At 44.6% G+C, this 25872-nt stretch overlaps 1 protein-coding gene across 1 annotated transcript; it reads left to right on the top strand.

Annotated features, from left to right (window-relative positions):
- Window positions 1-21348: 21348 nt before the first annotated feature.
- LRRC3B (leucine rich repeat containing 3B) lies at window positions 21349-22222 on the top strand. Its single transcript, XM_084858290.1, has one exon. It carries the CDS (start codon window positions 21413-21415, stop codon window positions 22187-22189), a length of 777 nt encoding a protein of 258 aa, XP_084714416.1. The 5' UTR covers window positions 21349-21412; the 3' UTR covers window positions 22190-22222.
- The last annotated feature ends 3650 nt before the right edge of the window (window positions 22223-25872 follow it).

The raw sequence follows: 25872 nt of genomic DNA, 5'->3' as shown, positions 1-25872 counted from the left end.
CCCTCAAGGAGTCATTTACCACCTCCGAGGTCCAGATATCCAGCCCAGCTCTGGCAGATTTCACAAGCCAGGATGGGCAAGGATCTAAAGGGCAAGTAGTAGGCCTCAGTCCTCCAAGCAGTTTGTCCACATCCTTAGATTGCACAAGCTGAAAGGTATCCATAACATGACTAGATGGTGCACCAGCCCTGTCCGTATCAGACTCTGTCAAAACAATAGGGATGGGGGAGAATTCTGCCATGGACCCCAATGAGGCCAGATTCCAAGAATCTGGCCCCATTGGGGCCCATGGCAGAACGGAGCACTCACCTCTACCTCCCCCAGAATCCATGCGGGTCGGCTCCCCCGTCGTGTTGACCCTGCAGGGCTGGCCGCCGGCTCCGCTCTGCTGGCGATATGGCCGGCCGCCATTGCCGTGCCGTATCGCTGGGGTAGGGTAAGTGAGTCTCCGGATGCAAATGGCATAGTGGGCGCCATTTGCGGCTGTAAAGCTGGTAGATTAGCCTAAATGCAGCCGTTTACGGCTGCATTTAGGCTAATCTACCAGCTTTACGGCCGCAAATGGCGCCCACTATGCCATTTGTGTCCCTGTTTTTCCCCACGATAGGCTACACAAATATTTGCATAGCCTATCGTGTGATCAAGGAACCCTTCTTCCCATGTGCAGTTCAGCTGTACTACACCATTTGGGGTGAGGAAGGACTAAGTATTGATCTGTTCCCATGTATTAAGGGAAGTTCCAGGCAAGTGGTGCACAGACATACGATTCTTTCCAAGATGCTTCCTTCATTTCTGCAGCACAAATTATAATTTATGTCAGAGTAACTAAAGCAGATCTCCACCAGCAATTTCATCACTCCTGGATCTTCTCACAGGACCATTATGAAATAATAAGTAGCATGCAGAAATGCAGTTTGTACATTAAGGTAGTGAAACTACTTTTATCCCCAGAGAGTGATGCTAAATGATGGCAACAGTGAAGGGAGTAACTCCCGTTCTTCAGCACAGGGGAGTAACATCCTGCTGTTCTCTTGATAAGCCACTGGTTAGTTCTGTCACTTTGGTCACATTTATACATTCATATCTTGGCTTAATAAGCTGAGACAGGAACAAGCCTTGTGGGTGCACACACAGCCCCTTCACTTTTCCGTTAATTCAAGCAAGTGAACAAACCTGGAAGTGTTCCACTAACTGCAGTTCCATGTTTTGTCAGAATACGAAACTATGATGAATGGCTGTGGAACAAGCTAGAGTACGAAGCCATGGTTTGAAATTGGCCTAGTATCCTGGCTTGTTCCAAAGCTGGTAACCCTAGTTAGGCATGGTGGAGAATTCCACCATGGACTCAAATGAAGCCGGCCTCTGGAATCCGCAATGGAACAGCACCACTCACCTCCGCCTCCCTAGGATCCCCTGCAGACTGGCACTCCTGCTCCGGATCCTCAGCCGATACGGCAATGGCAGCCACCATTACTGTTTTGCTTGGAGAAAGACAGCCACAAATGGCTTGGAGACGCCACTTGCGGCTGTAAAGCCCTGAGTTTTACCTAATCGCAGCCATTTATGGCTCTAAAGCTCTGCTGGATGACACTGAGAAGATGCAATGCTGGTGGAAAAGAACTGTCTCTTTGCCACCCTCACTGCCACAGAGTAGGCTCGATAGTGAGCTCTTACCTGTGTTCACTCAGACTCAGCATGAGTTTTTCTCCACCTGTGTTCTAGCCATCTCCCCTCTTGCTTCATTGCCTTCAGCTCAGGTGTATACCAAGGAGCTGGCCGGGCTCTACTCAGAGGGAGAGGGCGCTTGGGTACAATCGTGTCAACCGCCCGAGTCATCTCTGCATTCCACTGAGTGACCTGGGCTTCGACAGGAGCACCAGCCATGCCAGCAGGAAAATACCCCAGAGCCCTCTGGAATCCATTGGAATCCATTAGCCTCCAGGGGCGGATCATTTTAATAGGTCCCCCACCCTTGCAGAAGGCTATCAAGAGTCTAAACCTCAACAGGAAGTGATCTGACCATGACAAAGGGACAGATCTTAATTCCTCCACTTTCAGATCACCATCCTCCTGCCCAGTTGAGAAAACCAGATCAAGCGTGTGTCCTTTTACATGCGTTGGGCCGATGACATGTTGGGACAGCCCCATGGTTGTCATGGTAGCCATGAAGTCCTGAACCGCCCAGGATATAGCAGCCTTAGGAAGTTGAGATCCCCGAGGACCATCATCCTAGGGGTCCTCAACACCAAGACTGAGGCCACCTCCGTCAGCTCAGGCAGGGAGTCTGATGGGCAGCGGGATGGGCGGTACACCAACAGAATCCCTAATCTGTCCCAACACAAGGTACAAGCACTTAGGGATGTACGAAAGTCACTTACCTTTGCTCCGTCCCTCCTCGCGGAATCCTCGACGGGGGGGAGGCGATCCGGTCCTCCCCCCTGGAATCCTCAACGGCCAGGCCGCGGAGCAGCCGGCCACGGCCATCCGCAGCCAGATTTCCAGCTGTGGACGGCCTGGTGCGGCCGCCATTTGCATCCAGCTAGACAGCCATGATAGGCAACGTAAGAATTTACATAGCCTATGAGGCTAACGTAAAAAAACAAAATGCAGCGTATGCAAATGGCAGCTACGGCGGCTGCCATTTGTGTGGCCTATTTTTCTCCGACTTATCTTACGTCAATATTTACGTAAGATAAAATGGCGAAAGAAAAGGGGAATGCAAATAGCGTAGTGGATGCTATTTGTATTCCTTTATTTTTTGCCTTTCTAGCCTACGTAAATATTGACGTAAGATAAGTCGGCGAAAAATAGGCCATACAAATGGCGGCTGCCGTAGCCACCTCCATTTGCGTATGCTGCGTTTTTATTTGTTTTTTTGCGTTAGCCATGATAGGCTACGTAGCCTATCACGGTGCAAGGATGGCAGTGGCGGCGGCAGCAGCCCTGCCGCGGCCGGCCAGGAGACCAGCCACCGCTGGAGCCGCCACCGCCGAATCTGCCACCGCCACCACCGAATCCACCCCAGGTAAGTGCCATCCCGGGGGGATTCCGCGGGGGGGGCAGGAGGCCGTTCCGCCACGGATTCCGGGGGGGCTGGATTCTTTAGAACTCACTGGAATCCGTGGCGGAATTCTCCGCCATCCCTACAAGCGCTCAAGATCTGCACTTGAATGAGCAGGAAGCCTGGAGAGAGGGATTGAATTCCTATAGACCATGGCAACCCCCCCCCCCGACCCTCAAGTCGGTGTTAGTGCTGTACTGAGTACCCAGGAGGGCACAGCTTTGAGAGAATAACCTCAAGTCCTCCTTCATGCCTTTTGTTATTCTAAGATGATGGTATGGTGACGTGATTCTGGCTGTTGACCTTGCCAGGCAAAACTGCTCTACATGTGAAATTGAGGTGACCCCGAGGGCCTGCATTTCCCTCAAGGTGCATTTCTGGCGCTGAAGCACTTAGCTTGTCTGGTGGCAGGCAGGAAGAGCCTGTTACTGCATCCAGCTGTGTGCCTAAGTAGACCAGTTTTGTGGCTGATCCTTCAGTTTTACCCTGTGCCGGTGGGACCCCTAACTCATGGGCCAGGCTCTGAAAGGCCTGCAAGAAAACTTGGCATTCACCCATGTTTGCAGCCCTGGCAAAGTGGAAATCATCCAGATAGTGTGTGATCTGAGGGCCACCTACCCTGACTTTAACTGCCCATTCCAGGAAGGTGCTGCCTCCCTGTCCAGATAGCAGTCTAGGAGGGGAAGAAGGGACTCGGTGTGTCTGCCATCCCCTGCCTCTGACCCTGACTCAGTATTTTTTATGGGCTGTGGCCAAATTCAGGGTGGGTGCAGGTAGCCGGGCACCATCCCTTTTCCCATAGCTACCCCTGATCCTCTGACACCCCAAATGGAGCCCTGCCCCCATTGGTTCCATGGGCAAGAGGCCCGAGGGTGGGGGCCCATGCAGATTGCACAGTCATGGTGGAATTTGCAACATGCTCTTTGACACTTGCCCTGATTGAACTCCCAGCACACCTTATGAATGGCATCTCATTTGGGACCTGCCTTGATGAAAGGACTCTGGCCTGTCCCTTATGTGTGGTCTCACTTTCAATAGCTGTAATCTATCATTCAGGAGGTCCCACTGGGACTTCGGGTTGTGGGATGCTCTTCTGCAGAAGACCTGATCATATTGGGTGGCTGTGCTGTCACCCGCTAATGCTTGAGTCCTCAGCACTGTGCGGTAATGATTAAGTGCCTTGCCCTCTCTGGATAGGCAGATGCCACCACCCCCATGTATACATCATAGCCTGCAAGCCAGTTCAAGAACTACCTCTCCACCCCATCTCTCCTTCCCCCCTCCCGCTTGCTGCCCTTCTTCCCTTTTGCTTCACCTTTCCCTTCCTCCATTTCTGGTTTTAACAGTGAGAACATATCTATATAATCCCCATCCAAGATGTGCTCCCTCACCTTTCCTGAGAGGTGAATGCCAGGGGGATCTTCATTGTTCCCTATGTAGGGGTGATGGGCTCTTCATCTGAGCTGCTCCTATTGCCCACACCTTCCCAGGCTTCCCCCTTTCCTTGCATTGTTTGCCCTGTGGCACAATGCCCACCCAGGGAGGCCAGAGTTATGAGCTCCCTCTACCCAGTAATCCCTGGCTGGTATGGGGGATCCCTCCTCTGATGAGGAGCACTCACCCTCTGACATTCCCCCACTGTCTGTCTCCCCTGTTTGCTTCTTGGGCACTCTCTTGTCTTTTTCACTCTTCCGGGTTTTCATGGCCTTGGCCCTGCCCACCCTGGAGATTGTGGGTTCCTCCTCCTTGCTTGAATCTTCTGCTGTTCCCTCCCCCTTGGCCTATTCACACGGGGCTGCGCTGTTGCACTGCGTGGTGCAGAAGGCCGTGTTGCCTTGGTAGGAACACTGGGAACAGATGTTGCCATCTGATTGAAACAATTCAGCGCCTGCGTTAGGCCTTCCATCAGTGCACTGTTGTCCTGTCCCTCCACATTATTACATATCCTGCTCATCCTGCCCATCTTTGGGTTCACTGCCACTGGGGGCTTGGAACTGGGCCTTCTGCTGCTTATGCCCCTGGTGCGAGGCAGAGAGTATGGTGCTCTTCTTTCCCCCGTCCCCAGTTAATTAATTAGTCAGTGTATTTCTTTATCACATTTGGTTTTCTTGTCTGTTATGCCTGTATATGTGTGTGCGCATACAACCCCCCCCCCCCCAAAGCTCCTACTTGATTGGAAGCAGGGGGTAGGGGCTGGTTGTAGAGACTGGGTCCTTTGAGGATGGGGGCTGGGTCTTACAAGATCTGTCCTCCCATCCCTGAGCGCCCCACAGACTGAAGGTAGCCATGAAATTCATAGAATAAATGAGCTACAACTAACTTAAGTCATGTTGCTTTCAATAGGATATCCCACACCTATTTAATCGGCCTTATGGGGCACCCACACTAGGAATACTGCATCCAGTTCTATTCACCACCTCTAAAGGAATATTCTTCCCCCCTTGCCTTTGAGGATGGGGCCTGGGTCCTACCCACGAGGCCTGCCCTCTTACCCTGAGCCAAGTGCCCTCCTGACCATGGAGGGAAGCACCCCAATGTTAGCCCTTTCTCTTTTCTGAGCTCTGTGGGCCTGTTGAGCGACTTCTGCCTTGCCCTCAAGCCCTGCTGTCCTTGCCCTGTACTGGGGGAAGTGTGTGTTTGATGGGAATGTGATTGATTGATTGATTGATTGATTGATTGATTGATTGCATTTATACCCCACCTTTTTTCCTCTTGCAAGGAACCCAAGGCGGCTTACATTATCCTCCTCCTATCCATTTTATCCTCACAACAACAACCCTGTGAGGTGGGTTGGGCTGAGAGTCTGTGACTGGCCCAAAGTCTCATGTTGCCACCATTCCTTCATGGCTGCCATCCTCCAGGAATGGGGTGAGGTAAAATGTTACCCCTCACCCTGCACAGTCAAACTGCTGCCACTCGCTTCTTCCCCCAGTGTGTGTGTGAGTGGAAGCTGCCATCCGCCCACCCGGGCCACCACCAACATGCTCCCTCTTGCAGTTCCAAACCCCCCATGGGGGGAGGGAACATGCTTTTTTCCCCTTGTATCCCAGATCCCACAGCCATGCTCCACACTACCAACCTCCCTAGGCCACCAGAAGGAGCAAACAACAGCATAGCGGTCAGCTCTCGGAGCTTTATTGAGCCTTCTGCTGTTGTTGCCATTGCTGCTGCCAGTCCTTCCCAGCTTCTGCCTGTGTTGGGGCTCAGCTGCTTGCTGGTCTTCTGCCACTGCTAGTTGGGCTTCCCTGCTACAGTCTTTGCCTCTGCTGCTTCTTCCTTCTCTGCATGGTCTTCTCTGAAGCCGGCAGTAGAGCCAGCCAACACACGAGGCCCCACTCTTTTATGAGCCAGGCAGACCAGAGGGGGAACTGCCTGCCGCGGTTTCCATTTAGCTCGTCTCCTCACAGACTCACCCCAGCCAAGCCAATCAGCCTTTCAATTGGCTTGGCACTATCACTCTGCAGGGAGGCCCTGCTACTGCTGTACAGGTTCCTGCTGGCTCCTTTCCTTTCACGCCACAGGACCTGTGTGTGCCGACAGTGGCGGTTCCCTGGTAAGTGGGCAACTCGATTTCATATTGTGGCTTATTAAACCAAGAGATGAACATCCAAGCCAGCCCATTGAGAAGGCCACAATCCTGCAGAGAGAACAGGGTATGGCAGGGGTCCACAAGAGGAGCTCATGGGGACCTCCATCGGTGCCTATGAAGCTCTCCTCTCCCTGCCCCCTTCAAAAAAATTGTTTTAAGGAAAACCTTGGTAAATGCTAGGCAGTCTTTCTGTCTCTTTCTAGCCTTAGCCTTGCTCTTTCTCTCCCCTCCTTCCCAGCCTCTAGCCTTGCTATTCCCCCCTCCTCTGTTTCTCTCCCTTCTGGCCTCTAGCCTTGCTCTTTCTCTACCCCTTTGCCTTGCTGTTTCCCTCTCCCTCACAGCCTCTAGCATCACTATTTCTCTCCCCCACCCCTTTTTAACTCACTTTTGACTAGCCAGGCCCCCACGGCAGCCATTATGTGACTAGCCACATCTTCCATGGGAACCATTTTGTGGTGGTGACCACAGCAGTTTTTGAAATTCCCAAATGTGCCCACAGGTCGGGGACCCCTAGGATACGGAATGGCTGCCATAGAGCCCCTTCCCTCCCCCTCAGCTTTAGTGCTTACCCCCTGGTCTTCAGAGTATACTGAGCTTGCACTATAACAAAAGCTAGTGAAAGTGAATATCCCATTTTTTGCATTCTGCCAGCAATATTAGACACGAATGTTATGTTTATTGCCATGCACTGCATCGTATAGTTTCTAGAATCAGTTCCAGACTTGTTTACACAATAAACTACATTGCAACAGCAACATCTTAACTCTGTTCACTATCTATTTCTTTATGTTGTTAAAGTAATGAATGGAACGTCACAGTAATTTTGTGGCTCTAGACTTCCATATTGAAATAAGCAACTGTATATGCAATAGCATGGTCATTATAGAATCATAGAATCATAGAATAGTAGGGTTGGAAGGGGCCTACAAGGCCATTGAGTCCAACCCCCTGCTCAATGCAGGAATCCAAGTCAGAGCATCCCTGACAAATGGCTGTCCAGCCTCGTCTTGAAGGCCTCCAGTGTGGGAGAGCCCACCACCTCCCCAAGTAATTGGTTCCATTGTCGTATTGCTCTGACACTCAGGAAGTTTTTCCTGATGTTCAGCCGGAATCTGGCTTCCTGTAACTTGAGCCCATTATTCCGTGTCCTGCACTCTGCGATGATCAAGAAGAGATCCTGGCCTTCTTCTGTGTGACAACCTTTCAAGTACTTCAAGAGCACTATCATATCTCCCCTCAGTCTTCTCTTCTCAAGGCTAAACATGCCCAGTTCTTTCAGTCTCTCTTCATAGGGCTTTGTTTCCAGTCCCCTGATCATCTTTGTTGCCCTCCTCTGAACCCTCTCCAGTTTGTCTGCATCCTTCTTCAAGTGTGGTGCCCAGAACTGGACACAGTACTCCAGATGAGGCCTAACCAGTGCTGAGTAGAGGGGAACTAGTACTTCCCAGGATTTGGAAGCTATGCTTCTATTAATGCAGCCCAAAATAGCATTGGCCTTTTTTGCAGCCACATCACATTGTTGGCTCATATTCAGCTTGTGATCGACAACAATTCCAAGATCCTTCTCACTTGTAGTGTTGTTGAGCCACGTATCCCCCATCTTGTAACTGTGCATTTGGTTTCTTTTTCCTAGGTGCAGAACTTGGCATTTATCCCTATTAAATGTCATTCTGTTACATGGTTTGCTATCTGAAAAAGTGGGTGCAGAATAGTGCCGAAAAGATGCCAAGGGAGTCACTCTGGCCTATGGCAAAAGCCCACAGTTTATTCTATTGTTTTACAATGTCTATAAAAATACACACAAAGGGGTATACATAAGGTCAGGGTTCCCCTTATATTTGTCATTTGTGTTAGCAACTTATATATATGTTGTGGGTGCTGTTCATAAATGATGGTGGTTCTCAAATGAAAAAGAAAAGCAGTGTGTGTAGTAGCCCTAAAACATTCTGGCACTCTTTGTCCGTGGTGAAAAATGACTGGTGTTCATAATCAGTGTAAACAACTTTCAGATCTGTTTTACAGATTTATGATCTAGACGACCTTAGCTTTTTTCCTGTCCCCTTGCAAAGAGGTTATTATCAGATATGATAATTTGTATGCCAATGCTGCAGTTTTGTATATGAGTTCATAAGAACCCAGAAGTTGAATGTCATCCAATCCTGGCAGTGATTGTATGGCTGCTATCCCATACTTGCTTACCCGTGAGTAAGATCCATGGAACTTCTGAGTAGACATGTATAGGACTGCATTATAAGTGTACCTGTTTTCCCAGAATGCATCATCTTTTGATCATTCACTGAGAGGCTGTAATGGCCCCAGGCCTGTAACCAAGTCACCTGTAGTTTTAGAGGGGCCTATAGGTCCATAATGCTTTGCTTTGGTTCATTATTAGGTGCAATTCCCTTGCTAGTGGGCCTCTTGGCTGGTAAGATGAGTCAAAGGTCGATATCACCACCTCAGCACATTCCATGCTAACAAGCTCTGAATCTAGGCCTAGAATGTGCCTGAGAAGTGAGGCTATGTTTACAGGTGTCTGTACTAGGAAAGTTCTGACTGTTTTCCTTCTGAACAAGCGCTGTTAGCCTATGCTGGGAAAGTTGCAGATGAACGCTAAGTAATGCTTGCTGTCATGCTGCTTCACTGCTAACACGTATGGTATAAAACCCACTGTACCCCTTGGCTCTGGGTTCAGAGAAGCTGTCTGATCTAACCATGAGGTACGCCTGTGTGCTGTAAGTACTCAATAAAGTCTCCTTGTAAGCAAACCTGGATCTGGCTTATCATTATCTCACCATCTCCAAACCTTAGCAGCCCACGGCCGGGGCAATACAGAGGTGCATGCATACTTTTTTGGTGTCTGATGGAGTGAACCAGTTTAAGTTCTGAATTGTCCCTATCTTTCTTCCTAATGCCAATTTGAGATACCAGCACAAGTCATTTGTAAAGTGACTCAAGGTTTTTGTTTTATTTTTTGGAGAAAAAAACTTTTTTTAAAATTGTAATTTTACAAGTTTTCATAATGTTGCAAAGCAACCCAAAATAGAATGGATTGTATACTTAGAAATTAAATAAATGAATGTAGAGCATTCATTCTCCCCAAACCTCTATTTTGGTGTTTTTAACTAGACTCTACATAGTTTGTGTGTGTGTGACTGCTCCTAATAGCTGCTTTCTAACTGGTAATTGGGGACCACATGCCATCCTTTTATTGTTCCCTTTTCTAAAATTATGTTTTCACTTCTGGGGTTGTTTGTTTTGCAGTTTGCTTCCTACGAGGTATTGGATTTAATTGCTTCATTGGTGATTGTTACTAGCAGTTCAGTTCCAGTTACCTTTGTATGCTAAAGCAGGAATTGTCTCTTTTGTGCTCTTTGACTATTTGCCATCTAAAATGTCTAGAAATCGTATCACTATATACTTCTGTGTTACATTTTACCAATGAAAACCAATGGTGAGTTGAAATTTCCCATTACTAATTGTGCTTGCTGCTATTTTAGCCTTTCTGATTTTCCTTAACATTTCAAAACCATTCAGCATTGTGATAGGACGGTGGTCACATATGTTCCTACTGTTATAATTGTTTTGCCTAATAATGTAATGTCTAGAATAATGTCTAGAATGCCGAGAAGATACTTTATGATCCTACTTTGTTTTAAAAGATTTTACTGCATTTGGTTCAGTTGTTTCCTTTAACAGCATGATCTGCTCTGTCATGCCTATATAGTTTCGATTATCTTAATTCCCCTGACTTTTATGATACTGCATAACAGAACAAAGCATTCAAATTTACCTTTTTTTGTTAAATCATTTTGTAATTATCAATATGCATTTAATCAGGATTGTAATAGGTGGATTCTATTAGGTATTACTATTCTTGATTAATTTCTCCTATTCCCTCAACATTTTCTCTTTTGTATTTTTCTGTCATGGAATTACTACATAATAATGCTTTCTCCTTCAATAATTATAGTAATTATTATGTTATAACATTTTCACAAAATGTAATGGATGTCCCAGAGGGGTGGTAGAATAGCGTTTCCTTCTGTTTTGGACTCGAATAGTATTTTTGGCTGCAAACTTGTGCCCTCTTATCTGGGAATAAGCCCCATTGAACTCCATGGAACTTACTTCTGAGTAGACATCTATAGGCTATACTAATATGTAAACAAACAAAATGACATATTATTCTATTAAAAAGAATTAGAATTAATTATGCAATTATTCAAATGCTTGTTTTCATCATGCAAATGTGCTTTATTAAAATAAAATTCCCTAGGCACCATCAGAAGTAGCAACCATTTTGAAACAGGAAAAAGGTCCTGTTCTAGATATTTAGATCTGGTCCTAGGAATTTTTAATACTTTTCAAGCCAGGCTCCATACTGCCAAGCCCTCCAAGGATGCTGCCATGGAAGTCCTGGGATGATGCTTTTTTTACCCAGCAGTCTCTGTGTAACTAAGGCTGCAGTCCTATATGAACGTACCTGGGAGTAAGTCCCATTGAACTCATTAGGGCTTACTTCTGAGTAGACATGCATAGGGATTGCCCTGTTAGCCAATATTTTGTTTGAAACTTCCTATTTTGCTGGTAACTCACCCCACTGACTCTTCCTAGGACAGCCCTTCCCAACCTGGTGCCCTTCCATTAGCCCCAGCCACCATGGTCAATGGTCAGGAATTCTGGGAGTTGTAGTCCAAAACATCTGGATAGCACCAAGTTGGAGAAAGCTGTTCTAGGACGCTGTTCATATTTCCATTCATGCCTCACCCCCAGGTTTTGTCTTTTTTCCAGTCCAGTCTGTAGTTCGTGTCTGATTAGCCTGGAAGCATTTTTCATGTTCTTTTAGAATTTTGAAGAAAACACAGTTAAGAGAAATGATGTTCTTTAACTTTCTTTTCAGTGAAGGGTTGTTGTTGTTTTAAAAAAGAATAAACATTTGCTCTTATCCTTTCAGGATAGCCCTTCACTTTGTGTTAAGACAAAGCAATCATACATGGGTTTATGTATGTATGTAGGATCTATTTTTCAGAGAAATATCCAGTTTCTTTACTGTAGATTAGTTGGTTTTTTTGTATTTTGGATTGTTGATGAATGTAGCAAATGGTGATTAACAGGTTTCTTGTGCATATTGTCTTCCAAATACTGCTAAGAAGATGATGATTTGGAAAGACTCTGGAAATTATTCAGAATCCCAGATGATCCAGTTCGCACATAACACTAAGCCAGGATTTAGCTAAACCTTCCTCAACCTGGCACCTTCAAGATGTTTGGAATTACAATTCCCAGAATTCCTGACCATTGGCCATGCTGCCTGAGGCTGATGGGAGTTGGAGACCAAAACGTCTGGAAGGCACCAGGTTGGGGAAGGCTGATTTCACATTAGGTTCATGAGCCTGAGCAAAGTCTTGGGCTTTCATGCTCCCCTCTCTTCCTCCCATGCAGTCAGGAGAGGACTCCTGCCAACTTTACTTTCACTGTCCCTGATTCTTGTTGTTAGATGTAAACCGGGAATCGTGGTTTAAAACAAACTCTAGTCAAGTGCTAAACAAACCAACAACAAATCCTGAATTGTTTTGCTGGGCCGTTTAACAAGCAAGATGTTATTTTAAACCCTGATTCCTGGTTCATGCTGAATGACAAGCCAACAATTGGGGAAAAAGGGAACTAAACTCAGCAGGAGTCCTTTAAACTAAACTAACCTCAGCAGGAGTTGTGTGAGAAGAGGAAAGGGGAAGGGGAGCACAGCCAATGTTGAATATGATGCTTGTGCCATAACCATTTGAAATAACCTTTTTTCAGAGCTGATAGCTAAAACTTCAGTAAAGGTTTTACAGACCTTCTAGAATGTTTTTCATAAAAGCCTCAGGGTTTAATCTGGGACATAATCCTGAGAGTCTAGCAATCTTGCATAAAATATGAAACCCCATTTGATTAATTCGTAAGAATACGGATCTAAGGGATCTTTAATATGGAAATTTTGGCACAAGGTTTAAGATCTCTAATATTCTTCTTTGTTTAATTTGTTTTAATAAAAGCATACCCATGTGGTGAAACTGGGGTACAAGGATGGGGGATAAGAGTAGGAAAAAATGTGCTTTCCTCCCTATTTCATCATGTAGTTTTTCATTAATAAGAGCATGAGTCACCAGAATTTCAAACCACTTCGTAAGAGTTATCTGTAAGAGTAAACGTTATAACGCAGAGAACTACAGAAATATTGTGAGAAATGAAAAAAGCCTACAGTGAAAATGAACTCCTATTAATTCCGTGAACATCGAGTTTACCATTTTTAGATTTTGTTTCAGGACTGTTATCTCATAATGTCAAATTCTTGAAAGTAATTATCAAAATATACATTTCACTTAAGATTCTTACTAGAAATCTCTTTTTGCTTTGAGATATCTAATGGAACAACCTTGTACTTTCTGTTCATCAAAATCAGTTTTTAATTGCTTTTCATTTGTTCAAATGAGTATTGTTATCAACATTGTGGATAGGATTCTGTAGAATTTTTTTAAAAATCTGTTGTTTGGCCTAGTTCCAGAGTATGAAATGGACAAGAGAGAGCAGCAGTGTCAACATTAAAGAATAAATTTTGCACTTTGTCAACAACCATTTTCTTTCTTTTTGTCCCTAAGACCACTCACCCATAAGATATGAGATGGCACCATGTGATTCATTCAGCAAGATCTCTTTCTACCTCTTTGACAGAAAAAAGGAGCATCCTATGAGGCTACCTGGCAACCGCCAAGGCTCCTCACCAAAACATCAGAGCTACAGTACATTGACAGGTTCTCTGATTTTCTTTTACTCCACACTGTGTCTCTGAATTTCCTTTATCCCAGTTCTACTTTTTTATGTGTTTAGAAGAGATAATTGCTTTTCCCAAAACTTATAGCCCAGGTCAGAGAGAGTATTTTCTTTGTATGAGAACCAGTAATTTGAATTTAGTGCCATATGCACACATCAGTGTTATTTTATTTATGTTATTATTTATTTATTTATTGCATTTATATCCCACCCTTTTCCCTCCAACTAACCCAAAGCAGTGTACATAATCCTCCTCCTCCTCTTCTCCATGTTATCCTCACAACAACGTTATCCTTACCTGTGAGGTAAGTTGGGCTGAGACCCTGAGAGTCTGTGACTGGCCCAAAGTCACCCAGTGAGCTTCATGGCCGAGTGAGTGGGGACTAGAACCCGGGCTCCCAAGTCCCAGTCCAACACTCAAACCACAACACCACACTGGCTGTTTATTCAACACATTTGTAAACGTTAGAGCTGGGTCAAAACGTCTTTGGAGAGCAGTTTTCAACACAAAATGGGGGTCTTGTGGATGAAAAAGGGTTCATGAGCCCCCCCATCCCACCATTTCCTTTGCCATGATTTGTTTATATGATCCGGTGGGATGGCTATCATGCTTCTCACTGCTGCTGGGTACATGGCATTATCATGAAGCCAAATCGAAGTGAGGGTAAGAGCAGGAATCAATTATTCCTGCCCTCAAAATGATGTATTTCGCATAGGAAACATGGGGGAAGGAATCTATACCCAGCAGCACTGCAGAGCATGATTGCCACCAGTAGTAAGTGTATGCTTGCAATTCAACAGACCTGCTCACACCTCCCCAGCTATTGAAATGGCTCCCCAACCTTGCATCCTGGCTCAGTACTAATAAAACAACAACCCACCTTCCTCCAAGGAGCTCAGAGCAGCTCACTTGGTATTTTCCTATTTTATCCTCAGAACAACCCTGTGAGGTAGGTTAGGGTGAGGTGGGTTAGGATAATTAATTTCTGATGACCCGTCAAGTGAACTTAATGACTGACAGGCGTTTGAACCAAGTTCTACCACATCTGCGTCAAGCATTGTCTGTTGTTCCATAAAGGCTGTCATATTTGAACTATTAGTTTTGATCCAGTCTATCTAGAGCTGACCCCTTCATGGATCACTGCCTTGTTGTGGCGAAGGGGCTTGCGTAACTCAGTGAAGCCATAAGCTATGCCGTGCAGGGCCACCCAAGACGGACAGGTCATGGCAGAGAGTTCTGACAAAATGTGGTCCACTGGAGAAGGAAATGGCAACCCACTCCAGTATTCTTGCCAAGAAAACCCCATGGAACGTATCACAAGGCTAAAAGATATGACGCCGGAAGATGAGCCCCTCAGGTCGGAAGGTGTCCAATATACTACTGGGGAAGAGCAGAGGGTATTTCCAAGTAGCGCCAGAAAGAGTGAAGCGGCTGGGCCAAAGCCGAAAGGACACTCAGCTGTGGATGGGTCTGGTGGTGAAAAGAAAATCCGATGCTGTAAAGAACAATATTGTTTAGGCACCTGGAATGTCAGATCAATGAATCAAGGTAAGCTAGAGGTGGTCAAACATGAGATGGCAAGATTGAACATCGACATCTTGGGAATCAGCGAACTAAAATGGACAGGCATGGGCAAATTTAATCCAGGTGACCATCATATCTACTACTGTGGGCAAGAATCCCTTAGAAGAAATGGAGTAGCACTCATAGTCAACAAAAGGATGGGAAAAGCAGTACTGGGGTACAATCTTAAAAATGATAGAATGATCTCAGTACGAATCCAAGGCAAACCATTTAGCATCACAGTAATTCAAGTCTATGCCCCAACCACTGAGGCCGAAGAAGCTGAGGTTGATCGGTTCTATGAAGACCTCCAACACCTTCTAGAACTAACACCAAAAAAAGATGTCCTCTTCATCATAGGGGACTGGAATGCTAAAGTAGGAAATCAAGAAATCACCGGGATAACAGGCAGGCATGGCCTTGGTGTACAAAATGAAGCAGGACAAAAGCTAATAGAGTTTTGCCAAGAGAACACGCTGATCATAGCAAACACTCTTTTCCAACAGCACAAGAGGCGACTCTACACATGGACATCACCAGATGGTCAATATCGAAATCAGATTGATTATGTCCTTTGCAGCCAAAGATGGAGAAGCTCCATACAGTCAGTAAAAACAAGACCTGGAGCTGACTGTGGCTCAGATCATGAGCTACTGCTTGCAAAATTTCGGCTGAAATTGAAGAACATAGGGAAAACCACTAAACCATTCAAGTATGACCTAAATCATATCCTTTATGAATATACAGTGGAGGTGAGGAATAGATTTCAGGGATTAGACCTGATAGACAGAGTGCCTGAGGAACTATGGACGGAGGTCCGTAACATTGTTCAGGAGGCAGCAACGAAATCCATCCCCAAGAAAAAGAAATGCAAGAAAGCCAAGTGGCTGTCTGATGAGGCTTTACAAGTAGCTGAGGAAAGAAGGGAAGCAAAAAGCAAGGGAGAAAGGGGAAGATATATCCAACTGAATGCAGAGTTCCAGAGAATAGCAAGGAGAGACAAGAAGGCCTTCTTAAATGAACAATGCAAGGAAATCGAGGAAAACAACAGAATGGGAAAGACTAGAGATCTCTTCAAGAAAATTGGAGATCTCAAGGGAACGTTTTGTGCAAAGACGGGCATGATAAAGGACAAAGCAGGCAGGGACCTCACAGAAGCAGATGAGATTAAGAAGAGGTGGCAAGAATACACAGAAGAACTATACAGGAAAGTTCTTAATGTCCTTGATAGCCATGATAGTAATGTCCTTGATAGCCATGATAGTGCGGTCACTGACCTTGAGCTGGACATCCTCGAGAGTGAAGTCAAGTGGGCCTTAGGAAGCATTAGTAACAACAAAGCTAGTGGAGATGACAGTATTCCAGCTGAGCTATTTAAAATCCTAAAAGATGATGCTGTTAAAGTGCTGCATTCAATATGCCAACAAATTTGGAACACTCAGCAATGGCCGCAAGACTGGAAAAGGTCAGTTTACATTCCAATTCCAAAGAAGGGCAATGCCAAAGAGTGTTAAAACTACCGCACAATTGCGCTCATTTCACATGCCAGCAAGGTGATGCTCAAAATCCTACAAGCTAGGCTTCAGCAGTATGCGAACCGAGAACTACCGGAAGTACAAGCTGGGTTTCGAAGAGGCAGAGGAACTAGAGATCAAATAGCCAACATTCGCTGCATCATGGAGAAAGCAAGAGAATTCCAGAAAAACGTCTATTTCTGCTTCATTGACTACACTAAAGCCTTTGATTGTGTGGATCACAACAAACTGTGGCAAATTCTTAAAGTGATGGGAGTACCAGACCACCTTACCTGTCTCCTGAGAAACCTGTACGAGGGTCAAGAAGCAACAGTAAGAACCGGACATGGAACAACCGAGTGGTTCAAAATTGGGAAAGGAGTACGACAAGGCTGCATATTGTCATATTGTTATTTAACTTATATGCAGAGTACATCATGAGAAACGCTGGGTTGGATGAATCAGAGGTCGGAATTAAGATTGCTGGGAGAATTATCAACAACCTCCGATATGCAGACGATACCACCCTAATGGCAGAAAGTGAAGAGGATCTCAAGAGCCTCTTGTTGAGGGTGAAAGAGGAGAGTGCAAAAGCTGATTTGAAACTCAACATTAAAAAAACTAAGATCATGGCATCTGGCCCTATCACTTCCTGGCATATAGAAGGGGAAGAATTGGAAGCAGTGACAGATTTTACTTTCTTGGGCTCCAAGATCACTGTAGACAGTGACTGTAGCCATGAAATTAAAAGACGCTTGCTCCTTGGGAGGAAAGCTATCGCAAACCTAGACAGCATAGTAAGAAGCAGAGACATCACCTTGCCAACAAAGGTCCGTCTAATCAAAGCTATGGTTTTCCCAGTAGTAATGTATGGCTGTGAGAGCTGGACTCTAAGGAAGGCTGAGCGCCGAAGAATTGATGCTTTCGAACTGTGGTGCTGGAGAAGACTCTTACGGGTCCCCTGGACTGCAAGGAGGTCAAATCAGTCCATCCTAAAGGAAATCAACCCTGAGTGCTCATTGGAAGGACAGATACTGAAGCTGAAGCTCAAATATTTTGGCCACCTAATGCGAAGAGAAAACTCTCTGGAAAAGACCCTGATGCTGGGAAAGACTGAAGGCAAAAGGAGAAGGGGACGGCAGAGGATGAGATGGCTAGATAGCATCACCGATGCAATGAATATGAACCTGAGCACACTCCGGGAGAGTGCGCAGGACAGGAAGACCTGGCGTGCTATGGTCCATGGGGTCACGAAGAGTCGGACATGACTGAACAACTGAACAACAACAACAACAACAACAATCTAGAGCTGAACAAAAACTGATTTAATTCCAATGGATGTTTAACCCCTGTTGATTAGATCCTGGGTCAGAGAATTTCTGTAATTTATTATTAAATCTTTTATTATTAAATTTATTAATCGCCCATCTGGCTGGTCACCCAGCCACTCTGGGCGATGTACAACATACAATAAAAACATTTTCTAAAATACCCTAACCCACCCCAAATGCCTGCCTGAACAGCCACGTTTTTAATGCACGACGGAAGCTCATTAAAGAGGGGGCATGATGGAGTTCCCTAGGGAGGGAGTTCCACAGAGTGGGGGCCACCACAGAAAAGGCCCTCTCCCTCGTCCCCACCAGTCTAGTTGTCCTTGCTGATGGGACAGAGAGAAGGCCATCCGAGGCTGATCTTGTTAAGCGGCCTGTCTGGTGCTGCTGGAGGCGCTCCTTAAGATAGGCTGGGCCAGAACCATATAGGGTTTTAAAGGTCAAAACCAACACCTTGAATTTGGCCCGGAAAACAACTGGTAACCAGTGCAACTCCTTCAGCACTGGAGTGATGTGATCTCGCCGGCGGCTGCCTTTAATCAGGCGAGCCGCCGCGTTCTGTACCAGCTGCAGTTTCCGAACCGTCTTCAAGGGTAACCCCACGTAGAGCGCATTACAGTAGTCTAAACGAGAGGAGACCAGGGCATGTACTACCGATGGGAGCAGATGGTCGGGAAGGAAGGGGCGCAGCCACCGTATCAGATGGAGTTGATACAGCGCTGTCCGGCTCACAGCTGACACCTGAGCCTCCATGGACAGCTGGGAGTCCAAAATGACCCCCAGGCTGCGGACCTGGTCTTTCAAGGGTAGCCGTACCCCATTCAACACCAGGTCAACATCCCCTAGCTTCCTCTTGTCTCCCAAAAGTACCTCAGTCTTGTCAGGGTTCAGCTTCAGCTTATTCAGCTTCAGCTAATCTTATTCAGTTGTAAGATTTCTAATGTGCCTCTAATTTGAGTCTGTGTGATTATTTGTATCTTTGAAGGAATAGCCACAGGTATTTCTGCATGCTGGTCATAGGGATATTTAGGGCCTAAGTAGTACATAGATTGTGAATTGTTCAGACCTTGACTTAAACACTGCATCATCATGGCCTGTTCAGTACTGGAATGAGTTCAGTCCTTCAAGCCAACAGAGTTGCAATCTATAGACTGTCTTCCTGGAGCATTGTGTTGTTCTGTTGTATCATGTAGTGATTTGAGTACGAAAGCTCACTACAAGAATGCTGGGATTAAATGCAGGTGTGATAAGGAACAATGGAAGCACAAGATTAAGACTAGATGTGATACAGAGTTCCATGTCAACTCTCACTAATTTTTTTAATGAAAAGCAGCCCTTGAAGGCTGCAGTCAGGAGCAGAATACTGAGGTACAAGGGAAGTGAAGAGCTAATTAAAATTTTTCCCCTTTTGCCATTTGGCCTCTAAAAATCCTTCCCTATCCCCCCCTCCCTCAGTTGGTTTCTACTGGGATGCTTCCACATTATATATACACTTTGAGCATAGTATATTCATTATGTGTGGCCTTTTGCATTCTTATACTGTAACTGGGATGTGAGAATAAAAAATGCTTTAAGTACAACTTTTTCATTTAGAAAAAGTTAGTCGTTGCTCATATCACTCAATGATATAGTATTCTCAGTGTGCAGGGTGTTTTTCCATTTCTGATCTTCTCGCACTGCCCTTAAGGTGGGTTGTTGTTATTCCCATTTTACAGATCCAAAAGTAAGGCTGAAATTCTGTGACTTGCGGAAACTCATCCAGAAAATCTGGGGCTGAGTTAGGATCCTCAGATAGAGGTTTCTGGTACCCTAGTCCCAAACTTGATATCCAGTGTAGTATGGACAATTCTTCTATTAAGAGAACAGATGATGTGTGAATTCCACCCAAATAGAGGAATCAAAAATGAAGGTGATTCAGTTTTCATACTTTTTCTGGAATGACTGCAGTATAAGAATTTAATTAGCATTAACTTCCCTTTATGTTAGCATAAGATTCATTTATATGTAAATATAACTTGGAAGGTGTGCAAGCTTCTCAGCTTCTACATAAAAGAAAATGTATATAAAGATAAATGGATCTGCCATGATTATAAAGCTGGATTGTAGTTCATAATACGGAAGGAAATTGTATTGCAGAGTCTTGCGCCTATTTCACAGTTTGCCTTTGTCCTGTGTTCAAAGTTAATTGAGGAAGAATAATTTTTTCTTTGACTACTATGACATTTTAGAAAGCTTTATGTTTATTTCATATGACCTATTCAATAGTGATTCCATCTTTTATGCTTTATTGCCGGCAATATTTAAAGTAAAGTTTAAAACATGAGATTTATTTCTGGAGCCCCACATGTAGCAAACGTCCTTGTCAAGGAAGTAGATAAAAATGTTCCAGTGCAAAAGGAAATGTGGGGGAGGGGGAGACAAGACGACTGGGAAATAAGGGTGCAATCCTATGCATGTTGAGACAGAAAAATGTCTCACAACTCCCAGCAACATGCATAGGTCTGCATCCTAACAGTACAATCTAACTGAAATCTCAGAGGGGTTTTTCTAGACAGTTCAATGCCCCCTGGGACACTGTCTAGGAAACATAAGTTTGCTCTGTAGAAGTTGTGTTTGTGCCATGAAATCCGGCAATATTTGGTTTGTCTTGATAATGAGTGTAATTTTTATTTTATTTTTAGTAAAAATGGTTCCTCTCTTAAAATTTGGATTTAAAGCAGTACAGAATACTTCGTTGCAAGGTCATTAACCACAAAAATGCTTGCCTAATTTGTTACTGCTGCTGGAGTTCCACTATAAATCTTATTAATGTGTCTGCTACTGTAAAAGGAAGAAAGTAATTAAGTTTTATTACTATTGTTCTAGAAAACCTGTTTTTAAAAAAGGAAAAAGGAAGAGTCTCTCTCAAGAATTGTGATGTTAGAGTGGGATGACGTCTGTTCTCTGAAAGACGTACATATGAAACTCAAGTTGGTGCTAAAAGTGATCCTGCTGTACCTTAATGAAATAATAGACTTTTCCATTGAGATTTCCTATTCAGACCTGGATTCTATACTGACATACCTGGGAGTAAGTCCCATTGAACTCAGTGGGGCTTACTTCTGAGTAGACATGTATAGGATTGCACGGTAAACTGCATTTCTGTCTTGTGTACCAGTTGCTGGGGAACTTGGGCGGTGGGGTGTGTGTGTGTGTGCTGTTGCACTCATGTCCTGCTTGTGGGTTTCCCTTGGGCAGCTGGATGGCCACTGTGTGAATGCTGTGCTGGCTAGATGGACCTCAGTCTGATCCAGCAGGGCTCTTCTTATGTCTTTATACAATGAGTGGCCCTTCTAGTTTGGTAAGAGATTTTTGTTTTGTTTTAATTTTCCAGGAATGTTCTTTTAAGAAGAAAACTGACCATGAGGAAGTCTACACATTAATCCATTCTCCAATTGAATGACATCGCTGAAGACAATGGGGCTGCAGTTTTGTGCCTGAGATCCTTTGCCACCACTGTTGGGTAAATGAGAAGTGGTTGTGTGATTATGCTGACACCCCAGCATGCATTTGGTAGACTTGTGGTTAACTCGCTCCCTCTCCATGTGTCTGCTCTTACAAAGCTTTGTCCTCATGATACTGTGCTTTCATTCTGCCAGTATGTGCCCCAAAGGTTGCCTTTGTTCCCATTCCGGAGGCTTAAATGTCAGTTGCAGCAATGCAAACCTCAAGGAAATACCCAGAGATCTTCCTCCTGAAACTGTCTTACTTTATTTAGACTCCAATCAGATCACATCCATCCCAAATGAAATTTTCAAGGACTTGCACCAATTGAAAGTCCTCAATTTATCCAAGAACATCATTGAATTCATTGATGAACACTCCTTCAAAGGGGTGGCCGAAACCTTGCAGATGCTGGACTTGTCAGACAACCGGATTAAAAGCGTGCACAAAAATGCTTTTAACAACTTAAAGGCCAGGGCTAGAATTGCAAACAATCCTTGGCACTGTGACTGCACTCTGCAGCAGGTCTTGAGGAGCATGGCTTCCAACCACGAAACAGCCAACAGTGTCATCTGTAAGACTTCAGATTTAGATGAACATGCTGGGAGACCATTCCTCAATGCTGCTGATGCTGACCTCTGTAACCTTCCTAAAAAGACTACTGATTATGCCATGCTAGTCACCATGTTTGGCTGGTTCACCATGGTGATCTCCTACGTAGTTTACTATGTGCGGCAAAATCAAGAGGATGCACGCAGGCACCTTGAGTACTTGAAATCCCTGCCAAGCAGGCAAAAGAAACCAGAGGAAGCAGACGATATTAGCACTGTCGTATAGTGCCCCGAACAGAGTGATTGAAACTAGATGTGGATAGCACGGATGCCAGATGTTTACTTCTAACATTCGTTGTAAACGTGTAAGACTTTTTCCAATTAAACTGAATTCTGCCACTGTCAAACTTTCTAACAAAAAGATTTCTGTTTGGGGTGATACAGTACACCTTTATTGTTTCTCTGGTGGTATTCTAAACCAAGTAAACTAATATGTAAACATTAGTTTAGACCCATTCCACTCTTTAATAATGAAATTTATTTTTTTAATTTGAAACCAAATAAAAGCTTAACTTTCAACCACGTAAATACAGAGTAATTTATTGACCAAAAGCCTCCCTGGTGAGTTAATGCTGTTTGTGTGAGTGAAAGAGAGAAAGAAAGATGGGCTGTAGTTGGCAGTATAGAAATTGTACAGTACAGAACAGAGTATTACTCAAACTGCAAAATACTGCTACTCTAAAGTTTAAGGTGGGGGTTTTTTCGGGGGGGGGGGGGGTTCCAGCCCTCATGATTGTAAAAGTTATCTCAAAAACATGGAGATCAAAATATGGTTTACAAACCACAGGGAAGCTTACAATAATATGGATAATACTTCATTCAGATCAACTTACAGACTGGGTTCACATGATCACCGCAGCCCACCATGACTTATTTAAGCCACAATGGGTTGTGGTGCATGCCGGTGGCCATTTTGAATATTCACCCCCAGCAGGGGATAGCCATGGTCTGCTGTATCATCCAAACCTGGATGGCATGATTTTGAGGGGGAAACATGGGTTATTGGAGGGTGGTTTCCCCTTCCAACAAGCCATGTCACCTGGGTTCAGATAGCACGGCAAACCTCTGCTGGGAGCTGACTATTCAAAATGGTCGCCAGCACACACCGCAGCCCACCATGGTTTAACTAAGGTCTGGATTGAGAACCTAGGTCACCTGGATTTGGCCTGCAGGCTTGAGGTTCAACACTGCTGGATGTAGGAATGCCACATGCCTGTGTGTGTGGGTCCTTACACTGGATTTAGAACTGTACCCAATTAGGTGGTCAGTAGCAGTGCTACCAACTTCAACAGCAGCCATTTCACACACACACACACACACACACACACACCACTTTGAAGGCAAAACTTATCATTCATTGGGCATCTGGGTATGTCTGTTGATATGTACACAGGAGTATGCTATGCATATATCTCTCCAGTTCATGGCCACATTCTCTGGGCCAGAAGTTAAATCTTCCTTAATTTCATGAGTCCAGTTCCGTGATCAATAAATATGACATATTACTATTACCACACTGCCCATTCCTGGCATCTTGATGACCAAATCTCAAGTTCTCAATTCTCTTTGGGGAATGTCTGATTTATTGCACAATAACAAGAGACTCTTAAACACAGATGGGTTTCTTGAGTTCCTAAATCAATCCTTAAGCACTTAAGTAAAAGTTGTGTGATGTTTCTTAGAGAATTTCTTGTACAATGTGCTTCAAATGTGAAAATATGGGCCACTGTACTGAGGAAACAATAGAATCAGAATAGTAGGATGGGAAGGGGCCTACAAGGCCATCGAGTCCAACCCCCTGCTCAATGCAGGAATCCAAGTCAGAGCATCCCTGACAGATGGCTGTCCAGCCTCGTCTTGAACGCCTCCAGTGTGGGAGAGCCCACTACCTCCCTAGGTACAAATCGCTGACATTACAAATTGCTGACATTACTTTCAAACAATTTGCATATGTAATATATTTTATTTCTGCAGTCCTGCCACAGTTGATTCTAATGATTTGAATTCCACCACCAATAGCATTATGATGGCAGTCCCAGAAACAGATATCACTAAAGAAAATACCATCCTTTGAAATAATTTGCTACAGTTTTAGAGAATGGGATGGTTTTCTGTTTTAGATTGAATTAGTATACAAAGACACTTCATTATATGGCCTAGCAAGACAAGATGGAAGTTCCTGCAAATCCATACAGTTTCCGTTTTACTGAGCTTAGAGATGGTGTGATTTGCTGGCTATAGGGAGTGTTCTTGTCTCACATATAATGGAACTCATCACTAAGCAGCTGAACCAGATGGTTTGCTTTACTATACACTGTATACCAAGGGTGGACAACATGCGTATGTGGCTCCAGGTGTCTTGCACTGCACCCCCCCAAATATTATTTTTTAGAAACAAAATGACACGCTGTACTGACTATGGAGTACTAAAAGAGACAAATTTAGCTTGCTATCAACTTCAATTTGTAAATTTTAGCTCTCTGTAGCCTCTAAGAAACACTAAAAGGGTCAAATTTAGCTGATCATCAGATTGGAGCACCCTTTTCTGAGGGGAAGGACTTTGGGGAGGGACCTCCGACCAAATGGGGCAACCTCATGGGCCTAAATCAGGCCTCAGGCCAGAGGTTTGCCATCTCTGCTTTACGAGTACTGTCTTTTGGGCCTAAATGGAACCAAAGCCCAACATCAACAACAATGTTTGTATGTCATCATGCATAAGGAACACTACTGAGGGACAGTCTGTGCTCTGTGGCATTTCTGTTGAGCAGGGATGTCCTAAAATAAGGAATACCAGCTACAGAGCATGGGATGGTGATGTTTTTAAATGAAGAGAAAATTAAAATAAAGGATACCACTTTTCAAATAGTGATGGCTAATAAATATTTCTAGTAAATGTTCTCTTCACACCATTCCATGCTGGAAGCATCTTTTTCTAGGCGCTGTCCCCTTCATTGAGAACTGCAGAGAGGATGTGTATGGCACAAACTGGGGTACAGAAGGCTGATTTGAAAAAAGTAACCTGTCAAAAGAAAGCCAGGTGCATATTCTGCCTCTGGGTTGGAAGGAAACTTCCTCAAGAAGAACAGTTCCACATGCAGAAGGTACCTCTGCCCACTTTTGGGGGATCTCCTCACAACCACAGTTCATGCCATTCAGCAGAGTCTCCTGACTTTCTATGTAGCATTTTCAGTGGGCTGGAGAGGCTGCTGTGGGAAGGAGGGTGTGAAGAAGACCACTTCTGCCAGCACAGTTGATCCAGTTAAATCTGGATTCAGCCCCTGGTATAGAGAGTTAGTGGCCCAGTTCACCCAATCACCATGACTTGAAACAAGCCACAGTGGGTTATTTGAGGGTCAGCTGGCCATGCGTTATTTGAGGGTCGTTCCCCCCTTGAACAAGCCATGCTGCCCAGGTTGGACAATGCATCAAACCATGCCCAGGAGGGTAATTAGGCAAATGGCACCCAGCATGTGCCATGGCTTAAACAAGGCACTGTTGTTTAAGCTGCGGTGACCATGCGAACCCCGTCAGTATTTCACAATAGGTATTTTTCAAGTTCAGAAATACGGTATGGAATTTAAAAGCTACAATTTCATTTGTTTCTCTGTTACTGTATCTTATACTAGAAACCTAATGCTATATTCAGTGCCTTGCATGAGTTAGACATATCTCTCTTTACCAGGCTCAGAATTTAATTAAACTACTCTACAATAGAAATAAAAATGACGTTTTTGTATTCTTGGAACAAAACTGAAAGGTGCTTCTTCCTTGAGAATAGCCAAAAATATCTTTTTTGTTAAATTGAGGGTGGGGGAGAGATTTCCTCATTTCTTCAGTTATGTTGAGTGAAACTATTCTATAGATGAAGAATTAGAATGGAAAAAGAATAATGAAATATTTCAAAGTGTC

The sequence above is a fragment of the Heloderma suspectum genome, chromosome 5 (assembly GCF_057233095.1).
Source record: "Heloderma suspectum isolate Gila_16-S chromosome 5, 16-S_ref, whole genome shotgun sequence".
Lineage (NCBI taxonomy): Eukaryota > Metazoa > Chordata > Lepidosauria > Squamata > Helodermatidae > Heloderma > Heloderma suspectum.
This window is presented reverse-complemented; position numbering and strand designations above follow the sequence as displayed.